This window comes from Amblyomma mixtum, chromosome 4 (genome assembly GCF_055824585.1).
Source record: "Amblyomma mixtum isolate Tamu chromosome 4, ASM5582458v1, whole genome shotgun sequence".
Taxonomy (NCBI): Eukaryota; Metazoa; Arthropoda; class Arachnida; order Ixodida; family Ixodidae; genus Amblyomma; species Amblyomma mixtum.
Genome location: NC_143015.1, coordinates 131535049 through 131550688, shown reverse-complemented (window position 1 = coordinate 131550688; position 15640 = coordinate 131535049). Strand labels below are relative to the sequence as shown.

Below are 15640 nucleotides of genomic sequence, written 5' to 3'. Positions count from 1 at the left end.
ATGACTGCATTTATTTGCTACACCTCACAAGAATGAACCAGAAATAACAAGCCAGCCTAATGCTATTGCAATCGGGTTCACATCACGCGATAGATGGGTGGAATAACTTTATTGCTTAACAGAGACATGGACAGCTTCAGCCCTCTTGCCTAGACGGTAGATAAGAGTCCGACTGGCTGAAGATGCCGCCAGGATCCAAGGAAACAATTTTTCCGGAAGACATTAGATGCCATTTTACAGCTCCTTATGCAACTTTGGCAGGTTGACGAGGAAATAAGTAAGCTTTACAACTCACAAATACCACTCTTTCAAAAGAACCAATTATCATTAAAAACTAAAACAATGGTTTTGCACGTGAGGCCACATCTGCGTCCTTCAGGCCCGGGTAGGAAAATCTGAATCGGGATCGAAAAGGGCAGTTTCTGATGCACAGGTAAAGCTTCGCCTAGTGGCAACGAATAAAAGCAGGAGACACTTACCGGCATCCCCAACCTTCTCGGCCACCTGTGCCTGGATCTCGGGGTCGACGCGGCACGACTGTATCCTCACGGGCAGGTTGAAGGTTCGCATCGGGTTGCCCAGGATGCTGAACTGGAGCATGGTGTCGATGAAGGTCACCCAGTTGTCCTCCCACCGCAGCTTGCCATAGGGCTCTGTCAAAGGAGAGCACAGGAAGAAATGTACATTATGTCGGCTGCTGACCTGGATATCTGAAATATGCGACAGAATCGCGGAACTTGAACACAACAACATGCGCACATGATGGCCATGAGTGGTTCATGTAGTAGGTGACCTGGCACTACAACTAGTATGCGGGAGACTAAGCACTAGCTGCGCAGTGCCCACTTTCCCGCTCTGCTACCTTATAAGAGTGCCCCCTCAGATGTCCACATGTGCGAGGACCACCTGGGTTAGATGACCACATTCTCGACCAGGGTATTATTCATTGACCACTAGGAGACAAATGCCGAGAGTCTGCAATTGTGTCTTAATACAATAGCAAAACCCGTATAAGTCCAGTGTACCCCAGTTGTGCCAATTAAGTTTCCCTGGTTATTGTATACATGTACCCATATATAGTATAACAAGTTCCCATATACCTCATATAAGGGTATATACTACTACATACCCTGGAATGAGCCCTCTATACAGCTTTAATAATAAAAATAACAGTAGATTTCCTCCTTCACAGATAGACCCGAGTATGCGATACACCTTGGTCTCCTTATTTTAGCTCATCGCAGTTTGCTGTCGCAAACCTAGAGGCAGCGAGAGATGTGCATATGTACAGCCACTATACTATGTAATGCTGGTACTACGGCCCTAAAAAGGTTCAGAGTGAACTCTGAGCCAAATAAAAGCAAGAGTACTCACTGTGCAGATCTGCCTTGAGGATGCCCTGAAAGCCGCCGTAGTACTCATAGCCACGCAGCCTGAGCTCCTTGTAGATGTCTTCGGTCTCGAGCTCGTAGGCCACGGTCTCGGCAGGCGTGCCCGGCGGCTCCTTGTCGAGGAGCTTCTCTCCAGGTTCGGCCATGCGGATGCGACCACTTGCGGCCACAGTGCCGGCCTCGCACACTTCAAACTCGCCCGAGGCTCGCATGATGTTCACGAGGAACTTCACGGGACCTGCAAAAGGACCGAAGGCAGTTCCAAGCGTTTAGAAACGGGTCCATTTCTGTTTTCTAGGCTGCTCACTGAGTTTTCTTGCCAGAAAAAAAAAGGTGCTAAAATTCACTAGAAACAATCAACACTCAAACCAGGCGATCGTGATTCCATACTGACATCAGCATAGTCAAGAGATCGCAAAACTTTTGTACACTGGGGTAGGTATCATACCGACAACGGAAAATTGCTTATAGAGTCACAAAAGCCCCAGTAATTACGTTTGGGAGTCCGTACAAATCCACTATATAGGAAATGTATCAGTTTTGCATATGACACATCCAGCACCCATGCGGACCTTGATGCGTCAAAGCCAAGGCCTTCTGCCCTCACCAATAATGCCGTTCCTTGTCCGCCACTCCCATTTTCTCATACAAGTGGATGCCCTTAGAATGTGCATCACATATCACCTATGCGCGCCAATACAAAACCCCATTACTTAGCATCATTCAAAGTAGGAGAGAGGCATAGCAACTAAGAAACAACATGGTGCTCATTCACCTCTATACCACCTTGCACGGTGATGTTGAATACCTATTCAATAACCGACTCACTGAGCCCAGCCTCCAGAAACAATCTTGAAAGTGCCTCCCTTCCCCAACCGCGAATTCCCCTGCAAGGTAAACTCACCGCTCTTGGGAAGGATGGTGGCTCGGTGAAGGGTGACATCCTCGAACACCACAGGCACCTGGTGGTATGGTTTGCCAGAGCGCTTCGTCAGGGACTTCCAGGCCAGGATCATGTAGCCAGTGGCTGGGAACAGCACTCGGCCGTCGAGCTGGTGACCAGCCAGGTAGGCATCATCTTCGTTGGCCTCCAGGTCTACTTCCACAACTTCTTCAGACACCTGCCAGTGAGAAGGTAATCGACAGAGATGTGAATGTGATTTGTGTTTTATGCTTTCAAGCATGCACCTGGCTCTTATCCAAGCCCACAGCTTTGTTTTACGTAAGTCAACCTGCCATCTTATATGAGCAACACTCGCCTATAAAACCACAGCTATACAGGAAAGTGCCCCATGTCCGTGACTTTTCCTCTACTCTGCTCTGCTGACATACTAAGCCCCTGTCACGCACCTGTGCCGACGTGGAGAAGTCGTTCCACCCGACAACGGTCCACTGCTGCGAGTGGTCCCAGCTGACCAGGTGCGAGATGTTGGGCGTCCCACGAGGCACGGGGAACGGAACAGGTGGGTACAGTGGGGTCAGGTCCAGCTGGACTCCCAGAGTGTGCAGCTTGCCCAGCGAGCTGAGGAAGAAGGTCGGGTTGTCCGCATCGCGTTTCATCAGACCCAGGCAGCTGGCACCGGAGCCCAGGGCGCGCCTCAGGATGGCCTGCAGGAGGCAGTGTGGTGCGATCTCGACCACGATGGCGTCCTTGGGCACGTGCTGCAGGGCCTCGCGGAACAGTACGGGTGACAGCAGGTTGTTGACGTGGTACTCGGCCGAGCAGCGCTTGGCGATGGGCTCGTGCCAGCGGCTCTCTGGCACCGACGAGCTGATCCAGCGCTCGGTGCGGGGCTTCGACTGCGGAACGACCTTTCCGAGGGCCTCCTGGAGCGACGGCCCGATGCTCTGCATGTACTTGCTGTGGAAGGCCACATTCAGCGAGTTGACCTCGCGGGCAAACACGTTCTCGGCCTTCAGCTCGGCGACCATCTTGGCAACGGCGTCGGCGGGGCCGGACACGGTCACCGAGTCCTCGGCGTTGTGGCATGCAGGGATCACGCCGTCGCGGCAGCGCTTCTTCGCCTCTTCCCACGTCAAACCTGGAAACAGATTGATGGCGTTCATGCCATGACTCTTCTAACCTCAACCATCTGTTTCTGGCACTTCTATGGTCATCGCAGAACCGAACCAAGTCAGATATCACAAATTACTCTAATTAATGAAAATATTCCCATTTACTTCGCAGACCTTTGCAGACCCAAATGGTCAAAGTAAAGTCTTTCCTCCTGAACAAAAAAAAAAAAGAATTGGCAACACTACACACCTCTGAACCTGACCGGTGGCTGCGACAACTAGTGAAGATGAAATATCAGTAAAATTTGTGATAACAAAATCTTGATAAACTACTGGTGATAAGTGCCACAAATCTGCAAATGGAAATCTTGATGGGCAGCTCTGAGAATACAATGAACAATGGAGCACTGTAGCCTAGCAGTAATTCATCAAGAGCGACGAAAACTAACTTCAGGCTCATAGCGAGAGGCGACACTCACCGACGGCAGCCATGGCTCCCTTGGGCAGGTTTCCCAGCTCGACGCAGCGGCCTCGCCAGTAGGCGCACAGCACAGTCTGCTCTGCAGTGAAGCCGCCATCGGCGTAGGCGCACCCAATTTCACCCACTGAGTGGCCTACGATGCCATCTGGCTGGACTCCCACAGCGCGGAGCAGGTCTACGAGCGCCACCTATGAGGCAAAGTAAAGAAAAAACATGGACGTTAGGCAGGTTTAACCATACATAAGCAGAGCCTCAACACCCCGGGTGCACACGTGCTATATCAGTGCTACGTGACGCTGAGTGAATGCGCATATGCCTACTTAAAAACGGCAATGCAGCTATGGGATCCAGGACTTGTTGGTCGTGCATCTATAGTCCACAAGGTAAACGATTCGTGTTTTGAAGGGTTCTAAAGTACAGCATAGAATGATTAACATCTGTCACTACCCAATGGCCACTGAAACAACTGGACGTCCCACAGATGTCCTAAACATCCACAGGACGTCCAAGAGAGTTTCAGTGCCCATTGGGTGACATCGGTGGCAGGGAAGTAACAGTCTCTGAGCAGTAGTGGACACTTTTCAAACTGCTTAGTTGGTTCTCCCTCGCTGCACACTGACCTACATTTAGTGACACCATTAAAAAGTGGCGAAACCGCAGGCTAGTGCACAGGAGAAGTATGCATGCAGCACCATCGCGGTACTCCATTGGCGTGGTTGAAGACGTAAGCATCGGGAGAAGATTGCAGTGTCATCGCGGTGCCCGTCGGCATCATTATCGATCAGCATGCCTGTCATAAAACATGGTGAACGTCCTGTGCAATTTCTGGCTTCAAAAACTGACCATCAGGTAGAGTGCTAATGTGATGCTGCCTTAACCCCTCAAGAAATATGCCCACTGACATCTATTCCCAAAGGGACGCATGCTTTGCAGACCAAAGCGAAAAATGCCGGGCACTTCTCTTCACCACGAACCCTCACCTGAATGGCGGCAATGGAGACGAATGGCGACACCATGGTCTGGTTGTCGGCGTTGTCGCTGGTCACCAGGTCGATGAGGTCGATGCCGAACTGTTTGAGCAGCTCGTGCGACTTGTGGATGGAGCGAGCGAACACGTCGAACTGCATCATCTGCCGGGCCATGCCGTTCCACTGGCAGCCCATGCCGGTGAAGACGAACCAGAGGGGCCTCTTCTCGAACGGACCTTGTTCAGAGACCTTGACAGCTTCCTTCTCGGAACCGTCGACGGGGACAACGGCGAAGCCCCGGAACGGGAACTGCTGCAGGCTGGGCTGGCCGACCTTGTTGAGAAGGGCGTAGGCCGAGTCTGGGTACGGCCCCTCGGCTTCTACCCGGTCCAGGGTACGCTGTGTGAGAATATTGATGTTAGTGCTTGAACGCAAACCTCGCTATAGCTCATTTTTTTTTGTGCGACGACAAGCATGTTTATCTGGCAACAGGAATTTTTTACATCAGAAAACAGGCATGCATGACCTAGCGAAACTATGAAGCAGCTAATCAATGCAAGTTTACGATGATTCTGCGCGCACAAAACAGAACAGAAGGCCCAATATAGACCATCACCTCCTCTATACTATCAATGCCTCTCAGAGCACTTGCTTCGCAGTGGAGCTCTTCTAGAGGCTTTTGTTTGCATACTCGCCTCAATGTGCAGCCATTTATGGGGTGCGGGGATAATGTTGCCGCAAGCAGCTGGCTGGGCTCACGAATGCTCCACTACAAACATCACTTGAAGAAAAAGGAGGGTGCAAAAGTATGTTACCCCTTTTACCAGAGCATGTCCCATTAAGTGATGCCCTGTCTCAAACTCTACAAGCGGAACAGTCAAAGTGGCTAGCGGACAGGCGTGTGTGGGAAAGAATAGGACTGTATTCACCCTGCTGAAATGACCTCTTCTAACAGCGATTGACACATAGGGGAAGTGGAGGGGGACTTGTTTAATGCTCGAAAGCATAGCACACTCACAGCGAGCGCGTCCTTGTTCCTTCCAGCCATGAGAACAAGCCTGGGCAACTCTGGCTTCTCGCGTGGAATGCTGTCCACGTGCGGTGCGGGGTTGGCCTCCAGAATGGTGTGCACGTTGGCGCCGCCGAAGCCGAATGAGTTGATGCCGACCAGGCCGCCGGGGAAGGGCGTTGGCTTGTGCACCACCTCGATGGAGCCGTCGTGCAGCGAAGGAATGTTGGGGTTGGCCTCCGTGAAGTGCAGGTTGGCAGCGATCGTGCCGGTCTCCATGGCCAGGATCACCTTGGCCATCGAGCAGACGCCTGAGGAGCGGAGAGAAAGGACAAGTTGAAAATGGTTTTAAGTGATGCCAGTCATGCCTCTAGTCGTCGACAGTGAGTGCTGGGCGCTAAACCTCGCCAGAAGTGAACAGAGTAGGAAAGACAAAAAGGAAATAGAGAAGAAACGGAACACTGAGCCTAACCTTCGCCCACCTTTCCGACTGAATTATAACGGCAAACAGCTGGAAGGTTTAAATGACAGAATAACTGCCCACCACAGCATGCATGCTGACGCAAAAGAAAAAGGGGGAGGGAAAGTCTATAAAAGCTTGCAGCATTTTCGTGGTAGCAAACGTGGTGCATGTGCTCAGCATGAAGAGACAAGCGAGAGCACCACAAATAGCACCTCACGCACACTCGAAAAGTAACTCAACACTCTCACAAATTTCATTCATGTCTATAGAGGAATCCGGTCAGATGCTATAGTAGGATACAACTTAAAGAAACAGCAGTTGCTAACACTGGGCCGCGGTCCACGGCGTCTTGTATTACTCCGCTGGCCAACCGTAACTCTAAACGAAATCAGCTTTTTAATGCTTGACTATATCAAACAATCCACGGGTAAAAATCCTAGCGCTTATAATTTTTTTCTTGTGCTAAGCTTCTTGTTTACGTAACAAGAAACGTTTAAGCAGCGGACTACTTTTCGTCGTGGAGGAATTCTGTGCGCAGAGGCTGAATGTGGGCGGAGTTTCACTGCAGACCTAAGTTGTATCAGACTATAGCAGGTTGTTATGGGCTCTCAGAGGGAAAGGAGAAGATGCAGGTAATGAAAGTTCCCGGAGAGATTCGCTTACCAGAGGCGCCCTCGGAGTGTCCCATGTTGCTCTTGACGGAGCCAATCTTGAGGGGCTTGTCGCGGCCGGGCTGGCAGAAGACGTTGCTGATGGCGCCCAGTTCCTGGGGGTCGCCCACCTTGGTGCCTGTGCCGTGGGCTTCAACGTAGCCCACCTTGCAAGGGTCTACTTTGGCCTCTTCGTACACCTCGCGGAGCAGCTGCTCCTGGACCTTGCCCGATGGGAATGTGATGCCTAGAACATGCACCAGAGGCCGTTAGTGTCAATGCCTCAATTTCGGTGAAGGTTAGCCTGTGAAAGCCACCACAATACTAAAAAAAATGCTATGTATGCAAAGAGCACGAGCAGTATAACACTTCTGCTTGTGGTGGTGGTTAAAATATTTAATCGACAGATTGGGAGACGGACTGATGTGGTAAATGAACTAGAAACATGAAAAAAAAGTTCGACTAGTAGACCTTTCACTTATTCTAGCGCAAGCTAAAAATTCTAGTGCACGCTCCAAGTGCTTAAAAATAAAAATCTCTGCCATCCTTAACTTCATGAATTATTATGGTATCCGTGAACATCCACAGCGAACTTACCTTCGGTCTTGTAGCCATCTGCATTGGACTTGACATGGATCAGCTTGGCGTAGATACGGCGGGCCTCGGTAGCTCGTTGAATGAAGAACACGCCCACAGTTTCACTTCGTACGTAACCCTTGCCTGCGTCCAGGAGACAATTCATTCGTCAAGAGCATTTCTTGAGTTTCATGGGAGTGTTGAGCTGGCTCAACATGCACCCAAACTGTTTCGAGATGCGTACTCATTTGGCGAGTGTCAACGCCCTTTCAAACAACAAAACTATTTTTTCTTACAGTGCCCCCTAACAGCTTGCAGTTCCTGCAAATTAGTCCATTTTGGTCCATGTTGCAAGTTAGCTCACATTGCTAGTGCACGCAAAGCAAGTCGGCATATGGCTGCACGTGGACGGCAAGTATGTGGCCGCGCAGTGTACGCGGCCGGGCAGTGTACGCGGCCGGGCAGTGTACGCGGCCGGGCAGTGTACGCGGCCGGGCAGTGTACGCGGCCGGGCAGTGTACGCGGCCGGGCAGTGTACGCGGCCGGGCAGTGTACGCGGCCGGGCAGTGTACGCGGCCGGGCAGTGTACGCGGCCGGGCAGTGTACGCGGCCGGGCAGTGTACGCGGCCGGGCAGTGTACGCGGCCGGGCAGTGTACGCGGCCGGGCAGTGTACGCGGCCGGGCAGTGTACGCGGCCGGGCAGTGTACGCGGCCGGGCAGTGTACGCGGCCGGGCAGTGTACGCGGCCGGGCAGTGCACGTGGCTGGGCAGTGTACGCGTGTCCGGGCAGTGTGGCCGAGCAGCCAGCACAGTATACTGCCTACAGTACATATGGACCTTTTTTGTCCCTTAGGATTTACGAAGTTCGAGGCATATTCCTAACTCACCGTCCGCGTCGAAAGCCTTGCACTTTCCGTCTGGCGACAGCATGCCTAGGCGGAAGAAGTTGAGGGAGGTGGTGGGCTTGAGTGTGAGCGTGCTGCCGCCCACTATGGCCGCCTCACACTGTCCGGAACGAAGCGCCAGCATGGCCTGGTTCAGGGCCGTCATCGTCGACGAGCAGGCCGTGTCAACTGTGAAGCTCGGGCCGTTGAAGTCGAGCGAGTAGGAGATGCGGTTGGAGAACATGGCCCGGCAGCAGCCGACCAGGGCGTAGCCGTCGATCTTGTCCGTGTCCACGTTGAACGCTTCGTCCGTCTCGGACTCGGAGGAGCCGATGAAGACGCCGATCTTGCGACCCCGAAGGGTCGCCGGGTCGTAGCCGGCGTCCACGATGGCCTCGTACGACGTCTCCAGGAACAGCCTCAGCTGGGGGTCCATCACGTGCGCCTGCTTGGGATGCACGCCGAAGAACTGCGCGTCGAACTGGGACAGGTCGCGGATCTTGCCCAGCCGCTCGGGCAAGCCCAGCAGACCTGCGGGCAAAGGGACGTTAAGACCGACCGTTAGTATTTCAGTCCAGACTGATTTTTTGTCTTTGTAATGCTTTTACAACCAGGATAAGAGTCCCCGCAATTTCCTTTACTTCTCCGGCGAATTCACATTGTAGGAGGCAAGAGGTGCTATACCCTTGAGAGGTGGCGCAGTTTACCACTCTTCTACTGACTCACGCCCCCTCTACAGTCTCAAGTTGCTACTCAAGTTGCTCAGCTGAGGGGAAGTATAAGAGCTGCCCACGCACAAGCGCTGCAGTATTCATTCGCGTATTGCAACCAGAGATTTAAAGCAGTTCTATTGGCTCACCTCGCATGACCCGTTTAAATGAAAAATAAATCAAGATCCATTTTTTTCCTATTCTGTCTGCGCTTAGGCACCACAGAGAGCTTCTCAGCAAATAGGCGTCTTCAATGCTTGAGGCATGCGGCAGGCACCATACGGCGCCTCAAGAGCAGACTCTCGTAAACGGACGTAGTCAGCGGGTTCGTTACGACTCGAAATACGGAAACCGCAGTCGTCGCAAACCAGCGAACGTTAAGACACGCGCGCAAGAGCTAGGTCGCGCATACCTCGTGGCCAACGTGTCTCATCGTCTGTGACCAGGTCCACGCCCGCGTAGAGTTTTTCCTTGAACTCGGCCAGGTGGTCTGCTTGCGGGAAGTAGGCCGAGAAGCCAGTGATCACAACGTCCTCGTCTGTCATGGTTATCTGCAAAGCGAGAGGAGAACACCCAAAACAAGGTTAGGTAAGTCGGCATACAGGCAACACCAAACGAGCAAAGCGCGTCAGGCGTCGCGCCGACGGAAACATCTTCCGTCGTGTCGTGTGCTGCGGCATACAGCGCCCTGTAGAATGCACAAGTAAACAATTCCGTCATGAGCGCAAACTTTTACCCAACAGTCTATAGGAGCTTCAAAAAAAATGCAATAATTGGCAAATCATTGCCACTGGCACGCTAGAAACTGATACACAGTTCAAGGTTCCAGCGCGCTGTTGGAGTAATTTAGAGCACGACGCTAAGAGCCGCGGAATAATCTTGTTAAGCTTCGTTTAAGCCGCGGTTGGCGAACAATTAAGAGCCGAAACCTAGTCATCCCGTTACACGCCACTTTTCGTGATATGGCAGGAGTGCATACTGAGCCAGTCAAATTTCACATGAGCGTATCCAACCACGTTCACCATGACACGAACGTCACCTCTGCGATCAAAGCCTCCCTTCACGAGAAAGCTAAGATAAATCGATATACAGCTAGACGCGCTGCAACATAAGGCACGGCCGCGCATCTGTCAGCGGCGGTACCACAATCGAGGCCGCATTCGGCCCTTGGACAGCTAAAAACAAACCCACGTCACCCACTGCTTCGGGTTCGTGACGTAGATGCATAATAAGCGCAATCAGCGCACCTATCGATTAGGTTCTCGAGTCCAAACGTTCTGCAACGATCCTTGGAGCAGGAAGGTGAGAGTAAGTATGTGGCGTTCCGACGGTACGTAAACAGCCACAAATTAACCTGGCCTCGTCAAAGGCGTTAAATCAGCGGGTGCACTCTAGGCCAAACCGCCTCGACGCGCCATGGATATACCTATACCCTCGACAAACGAAAGCCGAAGAAACGAAACAGCTCTCGTGCGGAAAAACCGTCTGAGGAAAGAACGGCTGGGAGGACTCAAAATAGAAGGCGCCGCCGCCACTTCTGCGTGAATCACAAGAATTACTACTGCCCTGATTCGAGATATGACTCTGCACGAAGGTCGCTACCCCTGGCATTGTGCGTGCACACCCGTTTGGGTGCTTGCGTTTGGCAATCATCATCACAGTCGCCATAGCACCCAACCTCGGAGCCACCCACAAAGGAGTCGACTAGCAGACGGCCGAAATCAACCTGACCCCACGGACAAATAGCGTTAAGTATTTCGTCAGCCCTGAACAGGTTCGAACAATGCAGCTCTCTAATTACAGTACCCAAACTTCGCACATGTCTCCCGTTTCGGAGAGGGGCACTAGCAACAATCGGAACGAAATCTAGATGTCTACAAAGTGTCACCTGCACAAAGCGAGACGAGCGACCTGATCTGCGGCAGAGATCAAAGCCAACGATGCATGTGTTTAAAGCTGTGCGTAGCTAACAGGCAGTGCATATATACGTCTGCCAGATCTAAGCAGAAAGGAATACAAAGGGAGTAATCTGTTCTCTGGCGCACCGCTGTGCCTTGTCGAAAAGCCTCCCTTGGTCTACTTTGCCAATATACACTCTAAGCAGGAATGCGCCTATATGAGAGTAAAAAATGGACTAAGCTGTCCTCTAGCGCACTCGATAGGGAGTGCGCTCTAGAGGACATTAGTTCTTTTTTTACTCCCATATAGGCACATTCATGCTTAGAGTGCATATTGGCCAAGTATACCGAGACAGAGTACAGCTTAGCCCTTTTTTACTCCCATGTAGGCATACTCCTGCTTAGAGTGTATAATGGCCAAGTATACCGAGGGAGGCTTTTCGACAAGCCACAGCAGACTGCTGGCTGTGCTTATTTCCACAGAAAGCCCACAAATCTCAAAAGGAACCCTAGCTGGCGCTCAGGCCAGATGCTTCGATACAGTGCACAGGCCCAGCCCCTTGAATTTGCCACCTTTCTTGCCTTCACTCGTACCCCAATATAGGCAGACAGAACGCACAAATAACGGCTTAATGCGACTTCTATAATTAGAAGCGCTCTGAGTACCACGCCTAGCCAAAAAATGAAAAAAGAAATTAGTGTGCATACATAACTGGTATTTCACGATCGCATATCAGCACCCGCTGGTGTCCCTGAACTCCCCAGGCGCGAGTGCAAGACGCCTAACCTGCCGTCACGAATACACGCATATGCGTGCGTAAAAATACGTCACGAGGACGCAGTGCGCACGCTGTCTCCCTGCACCTCCGAACGAAACAGCTCAGCTCACAAATACAACCACAAACGCACAAATATAACCGAAGGAGTCGATCGTGCGTTCCGCCCTTTCACTCTCGTAGCGTCCTTCGTTTTTTCGTTTTTCTTTTTGTTACCGCTTTCCCAAGCAAAAAGCTAAAAAGGAGGAACTTAATACTACCCTGCCGTGAGAACTGCCGACGTCATTGATACCGGACAGCTAGCCTCTCCAAGGTCGACTTCGCCAGCGTCTCGAGGGTATTTATTTTTGTCTTCCTTTCACGAAAGTCCAAACACGCGGGACATATTCCCAACCGTCGAAGAAAGAGCGAAGACATCGCCTTTTTTATTACGCGCTCTGAACTGAAAGAGGTCGTTCCATCCGTCTCTTACGACGCCGCTTTTCTTGTAGATAAACTCGTTTATCCGCGCCACGTCGTAGGACAAAGCCGAGCACCCCCCCCCCCCCTCCCGACATCTAAACTGTTTATCTTTAGATAGAAGACATATGATCCCAGGACTGATCGGCTCGAGCAGCGTGAGGTGCACGACCCGTCTAACTTGAACACCGAGGACGCACGGACAGATACAGGGAGATACGAATTAAATGCGCGGAACGAACGTCATCGCTAAACGGTGACGTCACAGCCTGACGCCACAGCGCTCCACCGACCAAGAAAAAAACAAAAAGAAAATCCGGAATTTAAAGTGGCCGTCACGAACCCGTGTGGTTCCAGCTCACTGTTACTTCAGCCTGCCTGCGAAGGCACTGTCTTTAGTTTTACTTGCTGCCAAACTTTGCTAAGCCTAACAACGCATCTGCTATACAGCTCAAATCGCAGCTCTTGAAGGTGCACAAGTCACAAGATTCCAGACGCGCGGTCTCCGCACAGAATTGCTTGGGTGATTTTTTTTTTTATTTTTTTTTAAAGAGGACCTTGGCGCCAGAACGGAGAGCACGGAGCTGAACATAGGCGACCATTGGCGAAACTTTCTGCACACCAGCCCCTCGTGTCTACGTGCTGTTCTGCCGCCAGAGTAGCGTATGCGCCAACAACAGCGTCTCCATGCTCCCGCGGTGGTAAAAACCAGCGCGCGGTGCGTGGAAGCTTCAGTTCCGCTCAGCAGTCCGAGAGGCGCACGCGCGCTCCTGGTGGCCGCCATTACGTAATGCGCGCGCCGGCGACAAAGGTCCCATGGCGCCATCCATCAGCACCCAAAGTAGCGGGTCGCCATAGATACAAAGCAGCTAAGCCGAGTGCGCTGTCACTCGCGAAGCAAAGCTTATGAACGAAAAGCGGCTGTCGGGGAACGCTTCCCAAGTCTCGAGTGCGGCTATCAGTATCTATGAGCAGTCCTGGAATAGGTTACGCCTTTTCTGCACTGCATTTCATGCTTGCATCTACTCTCGACGACGATCCAGTCTGCGATTATTTTTTTTTTCACTTACGGATTGTCTCGCCGCCTCTCAGAAGACACACGAACTACAAGACAACACAGACAGTTAATGGTAGCTTTCCGTAATGACATATTGCTACCCGTAGGGGACGCATACATCTGCCGGCTGCAGACCACGGCCGAATACAGGAGGCGAAGTACCGAAGCTGACCAAGTTAAACAGCTCGAGTTGGAAACGACCACTGCAGACATATGGTCGAAACTCGAAGCCAGCTAAGCACGAAAGAAATTATAACTCATCGCAGCCTGCACGACCGACAAGCCGCGTTTACAGCCTAGAACCCTATATAGCTAGTTCCTCTTGCAGCTCTTGTCACAGCAGACAGCACCCACGTAGGAGAGTGCGTTATCTCCGGTGGTTAATTATGCTGCAGTGGAGATCGTAGCAAGAAATGCAGATTAGGCCAGAGCGCTGCCAACGGGTGCGAATGAGGGACACCAACGCGGCCGACATAAAGGACAAGTGCATATGAGGTCTGTTCGATTCAGAACTGGTTCTCTGCACTAATTCTGAAAAAGTTCCGTTGGTGCCGGCGCGGTGCAATTCCAGTTTCTTGGTGCAGGTGCAGCGCGTCAGCAGCGTCACAAATCACTGGTGCGGAGATTTTCAATCGAGCGCGTGCACGCACAGGCCTTGTCGTCTGCTATCCGGTTCTCGTCCGTCGTGTTGTGTTGCTGTGCGTCGCGTCTGTTTTTCGTGCCTCGTGGAGTCATGGACTATGACATCGCCGAATCCACTTTTATAGAATTTTCTGAGTCGTCAGACAGCGAAGATGAGGAAGCCGACGTGGTGCTTTCTTTTGCAGCAACACAGTGCGGACAGACCGCAACAGAAGCCCCAACTATTACGAAAGCGTAGTAGCTCGGTATTTCAGCTTCGAATTCAAGAGGCTGTTCAGGCTGTCGCGAGAAACGGGAAAAACTTCCTTTAGTTGGCCATTGATGTTAACAAACAAAACGTCGGCTGCGCGCGTCGTCTGCTTACGCCGTCAAACACGTGCACCACTATCCTGCACCTCCGTCTCTGACGGTGCCGCGGTTCTTTGCACCGAAGCGGCACCACGACTGCACCAAAATCAATCGCGGACGGTGGTGCAGGGGGCGCTGTGAATCGAGCGCTTTGGTGCAGCGCACCGTGAACAGGTTCCGGCGGTGCAGAGAACCACGGCTGAATCGAATGCAGCTATAGTTGGCAGCCGTGAGTCTGCGACTTTCGCACGCTCTGGCCGCTTCGATTCTTCCCACACGCAACAGGGGGATGGGAAGAGCGGAGGCGTCCGCTCGTTTCGCACGCCCCTTGTAAGACAACAGTCGCGCGGCGAAAGCGGGCTTCGCTTTGCCCGCCCTCACGTGGCGCGATCCGGAGAAAATTTCGCCGCGAACTGCATCGGCGAAAACTTGCACCCGCCATAGCTCTTGGACTATTCGCACGGTACGAGCACGAGGGGATACACTAATTGCATAGGGAGCTCGCGGTACTTTAATCATGATTAGAGAGTTGATATGACGTCGGAATGACGCGCGATGACGTAGCGACGCGTACGTCCCTGAAACTCCTATGGACGTCCTGCGGACGTTTAGGACGTCCATGGGACATCCAAGAGAATACTAGTGCCCATTGGGTCACGGCGGATATAGGGAACTCACTACGAATTCTCGCTCTCTTTTTTTTTTGCAGACGGCGTGAAAAGGAACGCGCTGGTTAGCGCGGTTTAGTAGATGGCCTTGAAATGGTTTGCAGTGGAGAAAGAAAATGGCGCAAGGGCAACGTGAGGCCTGATGCGAGAAAGCTGCGATTGCATTTCAATTTTGCTTTTACGCACTGCGCGATGCCTGTGCACGTTAAAGAACCCCCAGGTGGTCGAAATTATTCCGGAGTCCTCCACTACGGCGCCCCTCACAGTTTGAGTCGCTTTGGGACACTAAACCCCGTAAACCAAACCAAACTATCTACTGACTGCTTTCACTCTAACCCGAGGCTTCACACACACGACATAATTTTTTGTGGAGGTTGAAGTTGGGCGGATACAAATATTACACGCATTACACATTCGAGCAGGAAATAAAAATTCAAAGCTAGACACTTCTCGCCCTGTATACGCACTAGCGACAGCAACGGCACCAGCGGCCGCCCTTACGAAGGGCGTACACCGGGCAAAAAAGGCTCCATTATTACTGTATAAATACGCCTAGACGTACACGATCCTCGTTTTCCTTAACTTTCTTTCCTTTTTTTTTTCTTATCTCATCTCGACCGGAGGGGGGAAACGAGCAGCAATGC

General features: G+C 52.0%; 1 protein-coding gene across 1 annotated transcript in view; it reads right to left on the bottom strand.

The window, feature by feature from the left end:
• The window catches only part of LOC149348234 (fatty acid synthase-like), a 50685-nt gene that overhangs the window by 17417 nt on the left and 17628 nt on the right, over positions 1–15640 (bottom strand). Inside the window, exons 2-12 of the mRNA XM_089588029.1 lie at positions 9561–9699; positions 8442–8969; positions 7576–7698; positions 6992–7225; positions 5875–6176; positions 4869–5255; positions 3887–4076; positions 2742–3433; positions 2296–2512; positions 1375–1629; positions 480–653 (exon numbers count right to left, since the gene is read on the bottom strand). Coding sequence (XP_089444155.1) covers positions 480–653; positions 1375–1629; positions 2296–2512; positions 2742–3433; positions 3887–4076; positions 4869–5255; positions 5875–6176; positions 6992–7225; positions 7576–7698; positions 8442–8969; positions 9561–9693 — 3235 coding nt within the window. The 5' untranslated portion in view covers positions 9694–9699. The remainder of the gene's footprint in view (positions 1–479; positions 654–1374; positions 1630–2295; positions 2513–2741; positions 3434–3886; positions 4077–4868; positions 5256–5874; positions 6177–6991; positions 7226–7575; positions 7699–8441; positions 8970–9560; positions 9700–15640) is intronic.